This window comes from Amia ocellicauda, chromosome 6, assembly GCF_036373705.1.
Source record: "Amia ocellicauda isolate fAmiCal2 chromosome 6, fAmiCal2.hap1, whole genome shotgun sequence".
Taxonomy (NCBI): Eukaryota; Metazoa; Chordata; class Actinopteri; order Amiiformes; family Amiidae; genus Amia; species Amia ocellicauda.
This window is the reverse complement of record NC_089855.1, coordinates 31,549,253-31,565,534: the sequence shown is the minus strand read 5'-3', so window position 1 is coordinate 31,565,534 and position 16,282 is coordinate 31,549,253. Positions and strand designations below refer to the sequence as shown.

Sequence of the window (16,282 nt, the reverse complement as noted above, 5' to 3'; positions counted from 1 at the left end):
TAAAGTTTAATCAACAGAACAAACTCAGAGAGTGAGATAGAGACAGAGAGAAAGAGGAAAGTTAAGAGAGAAAATAATATTACAGTATTAGCAGCAGCATGGAAGAAGCATATACAGAGCATATACAGAGCATACCCTAACACCTTTTAAAATAATAATTCTGGGGTTTTCGCAGTCCCTACTGTTTGCAAAGCTGACCCAAGTCACAAGAGCCACAAACAAATGAAACCCCTTCTAAAATATACAACTCACTTACAGGATGAGCAAGGGCCCTTTGTCAATCCTTGGAGTTAACAATCTATTTCACCTCCACAGTAGGGAACTAGCAGCAGGCAGCTACAGAATACATAGATAAATGTGTGCATGCATGTGTTAACCAATTTCTAAAACTTTGTAAGATTTTGAATGCATGAATAAACATTTTTCAAATGTTATTTTACAAATAACATCCCAACAAATAATACACTATGTTGATTTGGAAGTACAACAAAGTATCTCAGCAAAAAGGGTCTTGTTGTTTTCCTCAAGGTAAGTCATTTTTAGATTTTGGTGTATAAAACAGGTACAAGGATGCTGGAACAATGTGTGTAATCTGTATAAAACAATGCATTCTTCTTCTTCTTCTTCTTCTTCTTCTTCTTCTTCTTCTTCTTCTTCTTCTTATTATTATTATTAATTATTATAAATAAATAATTCAAGTGTTACATTTGGGAAACTGTTGTTGCTTTATGAAGATTATTTGAAGTTTTATTTTTTGTCAAACTATAAAAAGTAAATGAATAATGTTCATTGATTTAATCAGCAAGGAATCTATGTATTGTGCTCTCTTTAAGAGAATGCAGTGACTATATGGAAAGTCAGTAGCAATATATCTTATCACACATTATAAGACATTTTAATTTTAAACAGATTGTTAGGATTTTTTGATCGACAATACATCCAGTCCATATGCATTATTTGAGGTTTTGTTATAGTCTCCAGTGGAAATGAATGATTAAATGTGTGCAATTTACTAATGTAGTACTTTAATTATTTTATTTTAAAACTGTGTGGACAACAGAGTATAGTTCACAGCAATCTTGTCTATGTCCTGAAGTAATAGGTGATTACTCTGCAGAAGAAAGGTTTGGGATTGATAATAATTTTACATTTCACAAACCTTAAGATCACACAAAATAAAATAATTTATCAAAAGATGGTTAACACTTTACATGGCTTAACTGCTGACACTGCAGCCTGTGTACGGATTAAATTTATGAATCCACTAATTCGAATAGCTGTGGAAAATATATTTTCATTGTGTAAACGTGAAATGGGCAGCTGGGCAGTATTTAGCCACATTATTTATATTCAGAGAATTCTACTTTTAATGGTTGAATACATGTTTTAGTTTTCTGGAGAAGAACATAGTTAAGGATGGAAAGCTGACATCCATTTTGAGGGAACTGAGGAAATGTATTTCTCTGGTGCAGATAACTTTTCCTTTAATTACATAATTCCTTTATAAAGAGTTCCAGGTAATGTTTCTTTCAACTGCTCCAATAAAACATTTGTTCATGTGAGATATGAACAATGGAAGATAAACAGGGCAAGTGGGAGTAACTGTCAGGTGATTTTATGGTTTGATAACAGCAATACAAACAGCAATTGTGATGAACCTCGCATCACAATTCAGAGAGTGGGTGACAGAACCACCCTCCATATAGCACACTTTGAACACAATGATTTTCTGCACCTTATTGTATCTGTTGTGGGTAAGTATGATATTAACTAAATCCCAAATACACATACAAAACATATGTAAATAATACTATTAATTTAGTCTATTCTAAGAATAAGAATTGTTATATTACATTCATATCAATGGTAAGTCTTTCACAAAAACAAAACAAAATGAAATGGGGTAAATTAAAAAAATGTGACCACATCCTGTTGATCACGTTGTCATTATGGGGTATTGTTTGTAGAATTTTGAGGAAAATAATGAATTTAATAAATTTTGGAATAAGGCTGTAACATAACAAAATGTGGAAAAAGTGAAGCGCTGTGAATACTTTCTGGATGCACTGTATAACTGTTATTTTTAGAGAAACTTTTTTTTTACAGTGTAGGTTCCTCAGCATTTGTTTTCTTATTCCTGGTATAGATAAATATTGGTCATAATATTGGGTTTTCTTTTCTAAGACATGTTACAATAGGTAAAAGTACAGTAGAAGACCAACTAAATTCAAATTATAAAACTATAAACAAAAAAAATAATAATGATAAATTAAGTTAACAAAGCATAAACACATATATAATTGCCATTTATAATTTAATCTTGACATACTGTTAATAAAACTGACGTTTTGATAAGTGAAAGATAGGTGGATATTTACTATTTTGTAAAACTTTACCTTTTCTATCTTTATGAATGCATATACTTTGATCTACATAGTCTAGAGTATTTAAATGGATAATAATCACAATAATAGTCAAGTTAGCAGCAATTCTGATCATCCCTGATGTCGTCTTCAGTTATTATAAACACCTGATGAAAAGTTAGGTTGGTAAACATGAATACATCTGTTAACATATTTATATTATTTGTCATTCATTTTTCTTCTTCTGTTTCCTATTATTATTCTTAATAAACAACAATGATTTTTTTTTTTTTTGTAATCAGTACAGTCATTTATTATGACTATTACTTTTTCAAATATCATCAAAATCTGCCTGTGAAATGTGCATGGAAACAACCCATTGTCCTGATGACAATGTTATGTTATTGCATGTGTCCCTAAAAATACATGAATGAATAATTACAGAACAATGAAGTGTGTCATTCCAAGTGACATATATATATATATATATATATATATATATATATATATATATATATATATATATATATATATATATATATATATATAATGAAAATTAATCTGAAATATCAAAATATCTAAATTAATCATGCTCTCTTTTTTCAACAGCAAACATCTCGAGATCAGTCTCTGGAATAATAGTAAAAAAACATGGATATGTCAACTTTAACGAACAACGTGTTTGGGTTGGAGATCCTCACAGGCTGTGAATACTGTAGTGGTGCCCCACTGGAAGTCCCCAGTGAAAAGGACTACTCAACATCACAATCCCAGGCAGACAGTTCAGTCTCATCCCAGGGTCACTGCGCTGATATTTTCGAACTATTTCAACATTGACAATTACTTTAATGTTTTTGCATCCACAGAGGAAACAACAAGCATTAACTTAGTTAATGACATTAACTGCAGAGCTACATTCACTATAAACATTTAACATACAGTTAAATGTCGATCTTAATATGATATAAATCATCCTGAATTAATCATAAACAAAATTGGAAACTATCTCTGCATTGACGCACGGATAGTGTAGTAAAACGGCAAGGAAAGGAGAGGAGGATTGTTGTTTACAAGTAGGGAATCCAATCCCGGGATCCCGAATCCTGTCATTCTTGTACTCCGTGCTGTAATCTATAATAAAAGACAATGTGCAAGAATTAATACAGAGGCTCGTCATCTGTTCAGAATGTGAATCTGAATTGCTGTATTAAGAAACAGATAGTAAACAAAACCTAAAAATCATAGGCCTACTGTTTAACTGCCCAGTGTATGTTTTAGTGTAGTCGTACTAGTAGTCTAGTGCTTGTGGCTGTTTTGTGTTATATATATATATTAGTGTAGTATATAGCATACATTATAGTTTATTATAGTAATGCGTTCGTCTCATCTCCGAGACTACGCTACTTAGTAGTAAACAATCTGTTTAACATTCAATGCGATTCATGACGTGATACATAAATAAAAACGTTAACGTATTTAAGAAAACAATAGGGTGTTAGTTTTGTTGTTTTGGTTGATTCCATGTATTATAATTATTACTACATTTGAAGATGACCTAGCTAATACGCAACCTTGCCATAACGTTGCAGCAACGTAATAATGTGTGTGTTAGCTGGGAAGCTCTTTTTAATCCTGAAATCCCGGGATTTTAAAAACAGCAGTCCCGAAATCCCGGGATAGAAAAAAACGCCCGGGATTGGATTCCCTATTTACAAGTTTGCAGGAGAAAATGGCATGAACTAAATGTTATAACAAAACTTGAACACTAGACGGCGATATATCACAAGCTAAACGGACTTTCTGACGAACATCATTATGCAATCCGACAATTGCATAATAATTTTACATTTGACAAGAAGGTAGTGTGTGCTAGCTGTGAGGCACCTAGTGGTGTGTTGTGTCCCCGTCACACAGTACCTCAACGGAGGTCTACATTGCCAGCCTCCTGGATTAATTCATCATGGGAATCTACATATTCCCCTACAGAGACGCTATCATAACTCCATCCCCCAGACCGACACGAGTGTTAAAGGGCATGGTATAGGTTGTACAAAACACACTAAATGAGACTGGACTAAGAAGATACTGGTTTGTCTGGGGCAGGGGTTTTCAAGCCGGTCCTGGAGTACCCCCTGCCCTGCTGGTTTTTGTTCCAACCAAGGTCTTAATTACTTAATTGAATGCTATATTGCTTTTTTAGGTCAATTAATGATAAGCAATTAAGACATTGGTTGGAACAAAAACCAGCAGGGCAGGGGTTACTCAAGGACCGGTTTGAAAACCCCTGGTCTGGGGTAAAGCAGTTGCTTTCGCATTTATACTGATAATCAATGTAGGCATGTGTTTCTGTTTAGGACATTAGAAAACTACACTTCATGGTTTACATGCACACATTTACTTATATTCTATAGCTGCCTGCTCCTGGTTCCCTGCTGAAGGGGTGAAAGAGATTGTTATCTCCAAGGATTGGCAAAGGCGCCTTGCTCCTCCTGTAAGAGAGATCTATAATTTAGAAGGGTTTTAGATTTGTTTGTGACTCTTCTGTTACTGAAAATTACTGTTACCCACTTGATTTCTTACTAGGATTTCAGAAACCAAATTAGGATTTGACTGTTGCATTATCATAGAAACTTAGCACTCCGCTTTCAAGTTTTCTTATTCTGCAACTGTGATGTTATTGAATGCTGTAAATCAATTAAGTGTTTGGAAGGATTGCCCTATGGCCTCTGTTGGGAGAGTCTGTTGGAGGGCTTCCTCAATAACACTCCTGGGTGTGTTCACCTGAGGCCTTTTGATTATGGTTAATATGACAAGTTGAATATTTGTAACTCCTCCCTTCTTTCTCTCTGCTGATGCTACAATTCATTTCCATTCTACTGATGATCATTTATGATTTCTCCTAATCCAATGCTTTAGGTTTAAACCCACAGAAGCAGTACAGAATGGCTGTGTTTTGCTTTGGAACTACTAGCTACATGTTGTCATTTCCAGCCTTTACGACTACAACAACTGACTGTTGCAGTAAACTGTCTTTCATGGCTTGTCCACTGTCTACTACACAAATGGTGCTTCTTGACTTAATTGCCCGCATACAGGTTCGGCCGGTGAATGACACCCTGATCATTTGAGACCCCGGTGCATCCTGAATGGTCTGGTGACTGCACCTCGGTGGCATGGGCCATTAGCGATGAACATTACACCTGTTGCCCTGGCACATAGACTGCTTGCTGACACATTACAGACTCTTCCTCATTCCTTGCTTGAACCAGGACGGAAATATAACATGGACAATATGAGGTGCAGCTGGGATCTGCACGGGTCAAAGCCTTCCAATTACTAGGACTGTTTTCAGAGTTCTGCTGCTCTTTGTCTCTTGTAGTGTTTCTATTTTCTGTCTATGTTATTTCAAATGTCTTATTTTCTCTGCACCGAGAATTCCTGAGCAGTTGTCCGGCAGAAACCGAACTTACACTCATCACGGGACAGACATGTGGGTCCTGTTATCTTTCTCTCCTGTCTGGTCTGCATAAAAGTGCCTGTAGCTTGTAACTTCTTGAAGAGTGTTCTTGAGATTGCCTCTTGAACCTCTTCCTTGCAGCTGCTTGTAATAAAATACATTTGATTGGAGGTGCATCTACATGTCCCTATGGCTGCACAATGTGTGTGTATGTGTGTTACTTGTTAGGGTTAAGGTTCAGGAGTCAGCAGTATGAACAAATACAACGTAAATACAGTGATTACATTTTTATCCAAAATTCATTCCATAATTAGCCATTATTACATAATCTAAGTTATTACATTATTAGTTGCTAACTTCCCTCAAGTCAAACTAAAATCATCTTTAATAAACCCAGGTAAATAAAATAAATAATAATAAACCAGTCCAAAATAAATAACGTTTAATGAGCTAAACCTGTTGATGTGATGTGAACTTCTGCAGCAAAGAAAAATAATTACCCTCTTATTGTATCCTTTGCTAACATAGGCTACAGTGAATTATATGAGGATGGAATAACAAACTGTATGAAGAGGAACAACACATATCATCAGCAAGGCAGAGCCCACAGACAGTCCCACTCTAATTTTAGTTTTAGTGTCTTTGATACCTTTGAATAACATTTCCAGTCTTGCTCGTGGTAGGGACAGCTCATACATTTAATATTATCCAAATTAACAAAGGAAATTATGTCCATCCACAGACTACTTTTTCCATAAATCAGCTAATCTACCCTGTTGCAGCCAATATAGCCATTATTTGTGTGTTAAATGTGAAGAAAGTTGCTTTCTAATATGTTGCTTATTCCTAGCAGGGCAGTCACAACAGTTCAGTCTAAAAAAAAAAACATATACAATACAGACTTTCATACAAAAAGTTTCTTCTAATTTTGCTCTAGTTCCATTAAAAAAAAAAAAAATCTTCCTGTAAATTAGACAAATGCTCTGTTCTATGGTTAATCAGTGTTCACAGCACATACTGTAGAAACCTGTAAAGACTGATAAACATACTGAGTAAAATCCCCAATTCTGTGTTGTATTCAGATGTCTAAATTACAGTTTACAGCTGGGAGTAGATCTATGTCTTCTGAATAGTATTAAGATAAAGTTGATATTTTCATATTTCATCCTCAATTCTAAGTACTATATAAACTCTCCAGAGAATAAGTAGTACATCTATTAGTGGGTGGGTAACAGTTTTTATTTAATCCAGCTCATATTATCAACGTTACTAGCAAGCTTTATTACTATTACTATAATCCCAATGAAATCCATCCATCCATCCATCCATTTTCAAAACCGCTTATCCATGTGGGTCGCGGGGGATGCCAGAGCCGATCCTGGCAGGCATAAGGTGCAAGGCAGGAATACACCCAGGACGGGACGCCAGTCCATCGCTGAATCCCAATGAAATGTCCTACTAAAATGATACCTTTACGACTTTAAACATACCAGAGCAAAATTACTCAGCAGCATCATGTGTTATGTTGAAAGTCACGTGTGAAAAACCTATTCAAAGTCATATGCCTCAGAAACACTAACATTTTTAAACAATTGCTTAGCTACATACAGAATTAACTGAATTAAATAATGTGCTACCAGTGACAGGTGTTTATAGAATTCTGGATACATTTAAGGAATTTCATAGTCAGGTTATATAACATGATTGATTATGATTATAAAAAAAAAGTTATTGTTATTTCCCCCTCTCCTATTGTATTGAGTTTTGTTTTTTTTTGTTCAGTTTTCTTTTGCCATTTTTTTTTTGTTCCTGTCTACCCTGCACAGTCTGTCCTTTGCTTGCTAGCATAAAATCTAAATTTCCTGACAATTGTGCTCCAATTGTGTAAAAGGCTCCACAGACATCATTACAAATGTGTGATCCTCAGTGCTTTTGACAGTCATCGGTATTCCAAGCCCCTGGAAAGGTAAATAAAATTAAACTAAATAAAATAGTATATATATATATATATATATATATATATATATATATATATATATATATATATATATATATATATATATTATAGAAATTGACAGGGCCAGGTCATACATTTAATGTGATCAATTTAAACAAAAATGGTATCCATCCACAATCTACCCTGTTGCAGCCCATGACTGTTGATTCAAACCAGAACAGATGTCATTATTTGTGTTTAATTGTGTAGAAAATCACTTTTGAATGTGTTCTTTATCCTGAGCAGTGCAGTCACAAGAATTCAGTCTCAACATTTCTTCATATGATATGAACTTTCTTATACGAGGTTTCTTGTAATTTGTCTATAGCTCCATCGAAAACATCTCCTTTAAGCTAGACCAATGCTCTATTCTATGGTCAATAAATGAACACTGTAGACTGTATACTGTAGAAACCTGTAAAGACTGATAAACTGAGTAAGATAACCTGTGTTGTATTCAGATGATCAACTTACCGTTTACAGGTAGGGTGAGAAGATCTAGGTTTTCTGAACAGTAGTAAAATAAAGAAGGACAATACATTTTAAAGTTAGTTGATCATTGCATGTTTTCTCTTCATTCCAATTACTACATAAAATCTCTAAATAATGAGCTATTATCTTTTGGTGGGTAGGCCACAAATGTGTTTTTAATCTGGCCCATATGCTCGTCTCTAATAACAAGCCCACAGCTTTGACATTTTGAATGCTGAAATGACTGACATAACCCATGTTTAGCACAAGACATGTATGACACCAGCACTCTAAAACATGAGTTACAGTGAGGGATATGTAATGGACAGAGTGCTTGGCTCAGCTGCACTGCTGTTGGTATAACAGTTACCTTTAGATATGATTTGGAATTAAACTCCCCTCCACTGCTGGGAAAGGTGTTGAACTTGGTGGATTAGAGACTGTACAGTGTCATTGAGGCTATCCCTGCCCAGCTACTCACTACTGATAAAAACTCAATAACACTTACCGGTTTTCCTTATCCTTATTCCTCTTCCTCATAGTAGAGCCGGTTGATTTAAATTTCTCATTTGATAGATGTGTCTGATCAGTAGAGCTGAAATGATATTAGAGATACAAGAGCAAAGCAGATAAATGCTAGTGTACGTCTACCATTTGAATCCTTAAGTTTTTGTACTCGGTTTTATTCTGTCTGTATTTGTAATTTGCAAATAATCTCAGGGTGTATCTCTAGATGTCCTACACATGGTTATTTTAAACATCAAATATTTCAATGATGCTAGAAAAGGCATGTGTATGTGTCCAATTATATGAAAGTTACTTTACAATATATTACAATATATGATGGTGTACTGTAACTTCTTTTTGGAATGAAAATAATACCCACTTATTTGTTGTCAGAGGAGAAGAGGTTTTAAATGCCTTTGACAGACTTCCATCATCATTAAAACTGAAATGATAAGAATTTATCCATAAACTGTAAGTCATCATTTCCCAAAAGGTCAGTCAAGCTCTATGCTCAAGAATGCAGGTACATGTGTGCTAAAATATGGTGCTCTGCTCCCAGTATGTGATGAAACTGGAGCAGAGTTTATGGAATGAGAAGCAAGCATTTTCTTATTTATTGATAATTAGAAATAAAGTTGCAGAACATAATGAAGCACAAATTCATCCATTTGCAATAACTGCTTCATCCAGCATAGGGTCACCATGAACCAGAGCCTAACCAGAGGATACGGGGCACAACGTATGGTACTCCCCTGGACAGGACACCAGTCCAGCGCAGAACAGCACTTACACACACCACACCATGCTCACGCAACCACATCACAATTTAGAGTAGGCAATTAACATAAGCATGTCCTTCAGATGTGGGAGAAAACACACACGGCCACGGGGAGAACATGCAAACTCCACATAGCAGACAACCAGGGCTGCAATTGAACCTGGATCCCAGGAGCTGTGAGGCAACAGTGCTAACCACTGTGCCACCCCATAAAAAACACAATATTAATACTGATACTAGTAAATTGATTTTGTTGATAAATATTTTTTGCATGAAACACTCTTCGGTCAACCTTTAATTTTGGAACCGAGAACCTACCTGTTATTTTCATCAGTCACTTTGACTGGTGACTGGTCTCTACAAAAAAAAAAAAAAAAGCTTCAGATGTTGAGAAGTCAGAAGAACTTTTAAGACACTGGATTTTTATTTGCAGTTACGAAGGTGTTAAGCCTTCTGGTAATATGTTTAAAAATAAACAAGTTAAAAGTATCTATTAAAATCAGATACGCCACTATGAAACAACGAGAAGTATTACCTATCCATTTGGTCTACTTGGGCATAAAGATTAAAATTGTGCAGACTGAAACAAAAACAATTATGTGCATTTCAAGTAAAAAAAAGAAATATTAATGCTTATGAATAAAAAAAAGACTTACACATTTATTTTAGATATTTCCACATTCATCAGGAGAGAAGACATGTCATTTGGCGAATCTTCAATTCTATCAATATAAATATATAGTTATATACAAATAAATGAGGTAGAACAGACATTCACTTCTTGTTTTGTCATGAGTTAATTTGAACATATAGGTCAATATACAGTCATTAATTTTCATAGAATGTGGCCATAAATTGTTTGACATAACTTTGGAAAAGTTCAAGTGTTAGTTTGACTAACTTATTTTTGAAGTGATGAATGTGGTATATTATCAAATTGCACCCTGCTTGTAGGCATGTGTTTGATAAACAAGTCAGTTTAGGAAGAGTTGTAATGCCTAGGGCACCTTAGAGAAGGTGAATACAGGTGCAGAGCACAAAAGGTTGAGGTCCAGCAAACTGATGTAACCAGAGCAAGGTGAAACTCATAGTCAGAAGGTCAGGGGATCAGGCCAACAGGCTATCAAGCGAAATCCAGAAGTCAAAGAACAAAGGGTGTAGCACGGGTCAAAATACCAGGGATCAGTAAACAAGGATAGAAGGCTTAGAAATGTAACTAAAGTTAACAAGACTTAGCGAGGACTGACTGTAACAAAGGGGTATAAATACGCAGGGAGAAAGAGAAGCAGAAGAGCAAGGAAGTATGTATGATAATTCAATTATTAGGTGCGTTAGTGGAGCATTACCGCAAAAGATGGATTAAGAGTGACATCTAGCGGTTAGGATGTAGGCATTACAAGAGTACAGGACATACTGTAGAAGATGGGGAACATACCCCACATTTATATTCTTATCTTCCGAGTCATTTCTTGCAGGCAACCAATTTCTAAAATTAATGGAAATACAAGAGAAATTCAGATTTAATAAAGTGAAGAATTATTTTCCCCATTTGTCCAGACACAGCCCTTTCAGTGTCCCTAAGCTTTACCTGTTGAATTGGCCTAGTTGAGAGACAAAACCCAAAGGGGTTTGGCAACAGTAATTTGTTGGTATTTGTTTACTGTTCAAGGCTTCAAATACAAACTAATGCATTCATAACTGAATTAATAAGTGCTCCTGAGGAGCAGCTACTTCCTGCATAAAGACAACAGATTAAAGCAATGTGAACTTTGAAATGTGAATGTGAAATTATCTGGAGGGAGGCTAAGAACAATACATTTCTCAGGACGTTTGAGAGCAGACCAGATATGGTGTTATTAGTTATCTTGTAAGAAATGGACATGAATGAAGTGTCCACAATTCCTTAAGAGAAATAGAATTTGCTGTGCAACAGTAAATTTTACCTTTTTCCTTCACATTTTGTCTGCTTGCATTTCCAGAGGAAAATTGCACCGATGATCACAAAAACACTGATGAGCCCAACAGACACAAAAACGCCAATAAGAACTGCAAATGTAAAGAAAAGTGTCACACCTTCCTAATAATTGTTCCAAAATCAAGAGTTTGGACATTCATATATAATTTATTCTAAATAAATCTGCTATTCAGAATGACTTGATTACAAAGGGGCCCAATGTCAGATTTGGAGGGCCCCTTTGAGAATCTTTATTCAGCTCATTTATCTTCTGTTTAGGAATTTGATACCCTTAGACCTTATTCACAAAATCTCAGGTGAGCAATTGATCGAATGAACAGGAAACAGGGAGGGGCCTAAAACCAGATGACCCCCCCCAACAATTTACCCTTTGGAACAGCCCTGTCAACTTTATATTATTTTAGCTGTACATTTTCAACAGATTTTCTGTTTGTCTGTTTACCTTTTAGCTGGCGGTTTTCCTCATCCTGGTTCTTGATGACATCTGAAAAACAAAGCTCAGCAATGAAGTTCCCAATTTCATTACCAATAAAGGAGATCATACTAAACAGTGCAAATTACACAGGACAGGCTAACACAGACCTTTACATGAAAGAGTAGTTACACCTAGAGCTTATTGGATTACTGAAACATTTTTTGTTCTTTAACTGTTAGGTACTACTATGACTGTCTAGACTCTAGACAATAGTGCTGGAAATTGCAAATTGTGTAAAACACTTGATGAATATGGGCCACTGATTCAAGACAAAGAAAATGCTCACCTTCTGCAATCACTCTGAAAATCTCCTTCTTGCTTTCCAGAGCAGGTTGCTCGACTATGCACTTTATCAGTGTTTCCTTGCCTGTCAGTCTGGACACATCAATCGTGGCATTTCTAGTCACAGTAACGGTGCCATTGGGGTTGGTGACAGTGTAGTGCTGAGAATCCTCTATGACATCGTGTCTCTCAGTACTCCAGGACACGGTGGGAGTCGGTCTGCCAGTGACAGAGCAGGTCAGCAGAAAGACTTTGTGTTCACTGCCATGGTGGGGCACAGTGCTCACTTCAAAGATGGGCTCATATAGCTCTGAAAAGAGTTAGAGTGGGTGGAGGACATTCACTGCACAAATGGTTTCCATATTCAACAAAGAAGGAAACTACTAAAGTGTTTGCTACTTTTTGCTTCTGGTCTTAATTACAATTCTGCCTATTCTGTAATATGAACTGACAACACTGGAGTAGATGTATTGTAAATATATCTATTTAATATTATATATATATATATATATATATATATTTCTTGAATACAACATTTTAAAGCGGAAGCTAGTAACCTGTACATTACACATTTAAGAAGACAATTAATATTTTACCATAGACTGAAAGGCAAGTAATTCCTCTGATGGCCCCATCAGGATACGAGTTAAATAAACAGTTGTAGCACACCTCGTCTTCTCTTGTAACTCCTCTGATGGCTATTGAGCATTTCTGCAGGCCCACCTGGGAAAAACTCACATGTTCCCTGTAAGAGTCAGAGATTTTAGCTCCAAAGCGAGTATTATAAGTGGCGATGTTTATAGCAGACTGTCTGTTCTGCCTCTGCCATGTAACCTGCAGGACATCTTTGGGCTCCGTCAGCTCGCAGGTGAGATTGGCTGCTTCTCCCAGTGCTGCTCTGACAATCCGCTGTGTTCTCACCAGCTCTGAGGAAGCTGCAAGTAAATGACAAATAATACATACATGCAATAAACATATGTATATATTCAACACTTTTGAGTTGAAGACAGATCCTCTCCATATTGTGCTTCGAAATTAAAGTGATTGTTATTTCTACTTCAGTACAAACTTCTGTCCCAATCTCTAACTAACACTAACACTAACTGCACTAACACTTCTCTCCAGCAAAGAAAAAACACTTATTGCTGCATGGATTCAAATTGCCCAATTCAAATACTTTATAGTAGGATGTGCACTTTGCCTTAAGTGGGAAATACAGACTGGACTCTCTTATTTAATTGAATTTAATTATGGAGGGCATAAACATTCTCTCCTCCAAATTAATTGACAGATGGATTAAAATTGCCAGTCTAATTTATTTACTTTTTGGTAGAAAAAAATACTGAAATTGCTGAAAAAGAAAAATGCAGATATATCTGTAGCCTTTTATTTAATGTAAATAATGTATTACTATTGTACTTTCAGTGATGTTGTGTCAAAGTAAATTTATTTTCTATCTGACAGCTATACTGGGGAGTTCCACCTCTGAAAGGTCCCAGAAAGGTTATAAAAAGCCAGGTCTCTGCAGACAGGGTTGAATAGTATTTCTGTCTGCAAGGTTTCTCTTTCAAATGGCTGCACCTACAGATAATCAACCAGGAAACTGGGTCCAAAAATCATGTTAATGTAATTATTAACCAAACAGCAGACATCGCCACTTATAATACTCATAGCTGCTCCTTACTCTACTGAAGAAAGATTCATGTGCAGAACAGAATTCTATCTGCTTTCTTTAGAAGACAGCATTAATAAATGGTGCTCATATATGTATGAAATGGTCACCAAACGTACATAAAACTGATTAGCATGGAGGTGGCCCTCAACCCTGTGCCATAATGAAACGACCTATGCATTTGAGCTAATCCTAACATGCCAAATGACAATGGAAGGTTTTGAATGCAATGTTTTGGGTTTTAACACAATGCCTCAATCAATTGCTCAAGTTTGTGGGGTAATGCATGTGCAAAGGTGAACACAATAGATCCACATGTTGTGCTCAATACAGGTTTACATGTTAAAGCATGGTAAAAATACATGAAGAAATTAAGAGCATGTGATTAGAATTCAAGGTTTCTCAGATAACTGTGCAAAACACTGTTACAATAAACCTTTATACATGCATAATATGTTTCTAGGATCCATTAATACTTTCAGAAACATTTCTATACCTACATCACATGTTCTAGTTCACTTGTAAATTGTCCTTAATTAAGAGTATTAAGACACCTTTCATCAGCAATGACCCTAAAACTTACTTCACACATTAACAGTATATATCATTATACAAGCAAAATATTTTTGAAATATTGAAGACAATAAAATACAAATACAAAAACGTACCATGAGCTGTAATTGCCGATAGCCAAAACACATATTTTACCACAGGAGTCATGACGGAAAAATGAAGATATCATACAACTAAAACTAGCTTACACTGTTCTTTGTAAATCAACGGCATGTGTGTGCAAATTCAAAATTACCGCCTTCATTAGTGTAACTATTGCAGCACAGCTACACCAACCAATCACTTGTTCCAGAAGGAGGGCCAACTCAGACTGAGAAGTGAAAGTGGAAGTGAAATTTAAAAATGCCTGCAAGGTACCTTACCTAGATTGCGCCAGCACAACGTGCATCCCTATCAATTGCCTTCATTTCGCACTTGCGCAGACCGCTCTAAATTGAGCCGGTATAAAACATTTGGCACCTTGTTTTCTCTTGGGGTGGGGATGCCAAATATTACAGCAGGTATACTGAAATATGTCAACATGTATACTGACATATTTGGCATCCCCTGTCTTCTAGCAATTTAAACCTCTTTTTATACACTTTTATTTGTATTATTGTTCTCAAAACGTTACTGTAATGTAGCCTACTGCATCGGAATCTAGATTTTATACTTAAACTTCGTACACTCATCATGGCCAAACTGTAGCTTTAAACGTATTAACAAGTCGCCCTGGATAAGGGCGTCTACTCTACTAAGAAATAATAATAATAATAATAATAATAATAATAATAATAATAATAATAATAATAATAATAATAATAAAACACACGTTCTATTATTTGCTACTCAGACATTAAACGCTACTGGGAGTTGGCTATGATTAATATGAACTTGGTTATAAGTTGTGCATGTGATGTGTCAAATATTTCATTATATTAATAATAATATTTGTCAGCCCCTGCAGCGCACGCGCCAATCTAGAGCGGTCTGCGCAAGTGCGAAATCAAGCTGATTTCTAGGGGATGCACGATATCTAGGGGTGCAGGATTCATCATAATACCTGAGCAAAATGTCCAGTGACAGATCATTTAGGAGTTCAAGTGTGAGTCGTCTATTTAAGAAAACCCGTTTTGCTTTCTAGAGCAGGTTGATCTACTCTGCAAATTATCAATGTTTCTTATCAATCAGCTTGGATGCATCAATTGTGGCATTTCGAATCACAATATTTTTCATTTTTTTAATGACAATGACTCCCATCTATGTTTGAGGGAGGGCAAATCCTAACCATGAAAAATATGTGCTGACCACAATAAATTAAACCATTCAGTATTGTAGACATGTTTCAAAAAGGGGACAAAACCTGAAATACAGAACATTCAATTGTATTTCTCACCATTTGTATCCACTCTGAAAACCATTGGGGTTGGTGACAGTGAACTGCTGAGAATCCTCTATGACATCGTGTCTCTCAGTACTCCAGGACACGGTGGGAGCCGGTCTGCCAGTGACGGAGCAGGTCAGCAGATAGACTCTGTGTTCACTGCCATTGTGGGGCACAGTGCTCACTTCAGAGACAGTCCTGTCAGGATACCACCAGATAAAAAAATGACTGTAAGACTCCTGTTCCTTTGCAATTATCTTCTCTAGCCTCTAGCGTTGAAGAGTGTTGAAGATATCCATAGTCTCTCCACAATAAACACATGTTCACTGCCAGAGAATAAATGTGAATTCATTATTTGAGAATTCAATAA

The 16,282-nt window shown here is 35.9% G+C and overlaps 1 protein-coding gene across 2 annotated transcripts; it reads right to left on the bottom strand.

The window, feature by feature from the left end:
- Window positions 1-7,037: 7,037 nt before the first annotated feature.
- Window positions 7,038-14,825, bottom strand: LOC136751353 (OX-2 membrane glycoprotein). 2 transcript variants are annotated; one of them, XM_066706905.1, is made up of 12 exons: window positions 14,645-14,825; window positions 12,901-13,239; window positions 12,309-12,614; window positions 11,990-12,031; window positions 11,516-11,618; window positions 11,008-11,058; window positions 10,229-10,294; window positions 9,891-9,929; window positions 9,174-9,236; window positions 8,796-8,882; window positions 8,291-8,323; window positions 7,038-7,778 (listed from the first exon to the last, which is right to left on the bottom strand). In XM_066706905.1, the coding sequence occupies exons 1-12, from the start codon at window positions 14,694-14,696 to the stop codon at window positions 7,760-7,762; spliced, it is 1,200 nt and encodes a 399-aa protein (XP_066563002.1). In that variant the 5' UTR covers window positions 14,697-14,825; the 3' UTR covers window positions 7,038-7,759. The 2 variants fall into 2 exon arrangements, with proteins under 2 accessions (XP_066563002.1, XP_066563003.1); XM_066706906.1 differs by lacking the exon at window positions 9,891-9,929.
- Window positions 14,826-16,282: the final 1,457 nt, after the last annotated feature.

Coding starts and splice junctions, on each gene's coding strand:
- LOC136751353 (XM_066706905.1), bottom strand. CDS start 14,696: ATGACTCCTGTGGTAAAATATGTGTTTTGGCTATCGGCAATTACAGCT. Junction 12,032..12,308: donor TTTCAGAGTGATTGCAGAAG/GTGAGCATTTTC, acceptor TTTGTTTTTCAG/ATGTCATCAAGAACCAGGAT. Junction 11,619..11,989: donor GGAAAACCGCCAGCTAAAAG/GTAAACAGACAA, acceptor TTACATTTGCAG/TTCTTATTGGCGTTTTTGTG.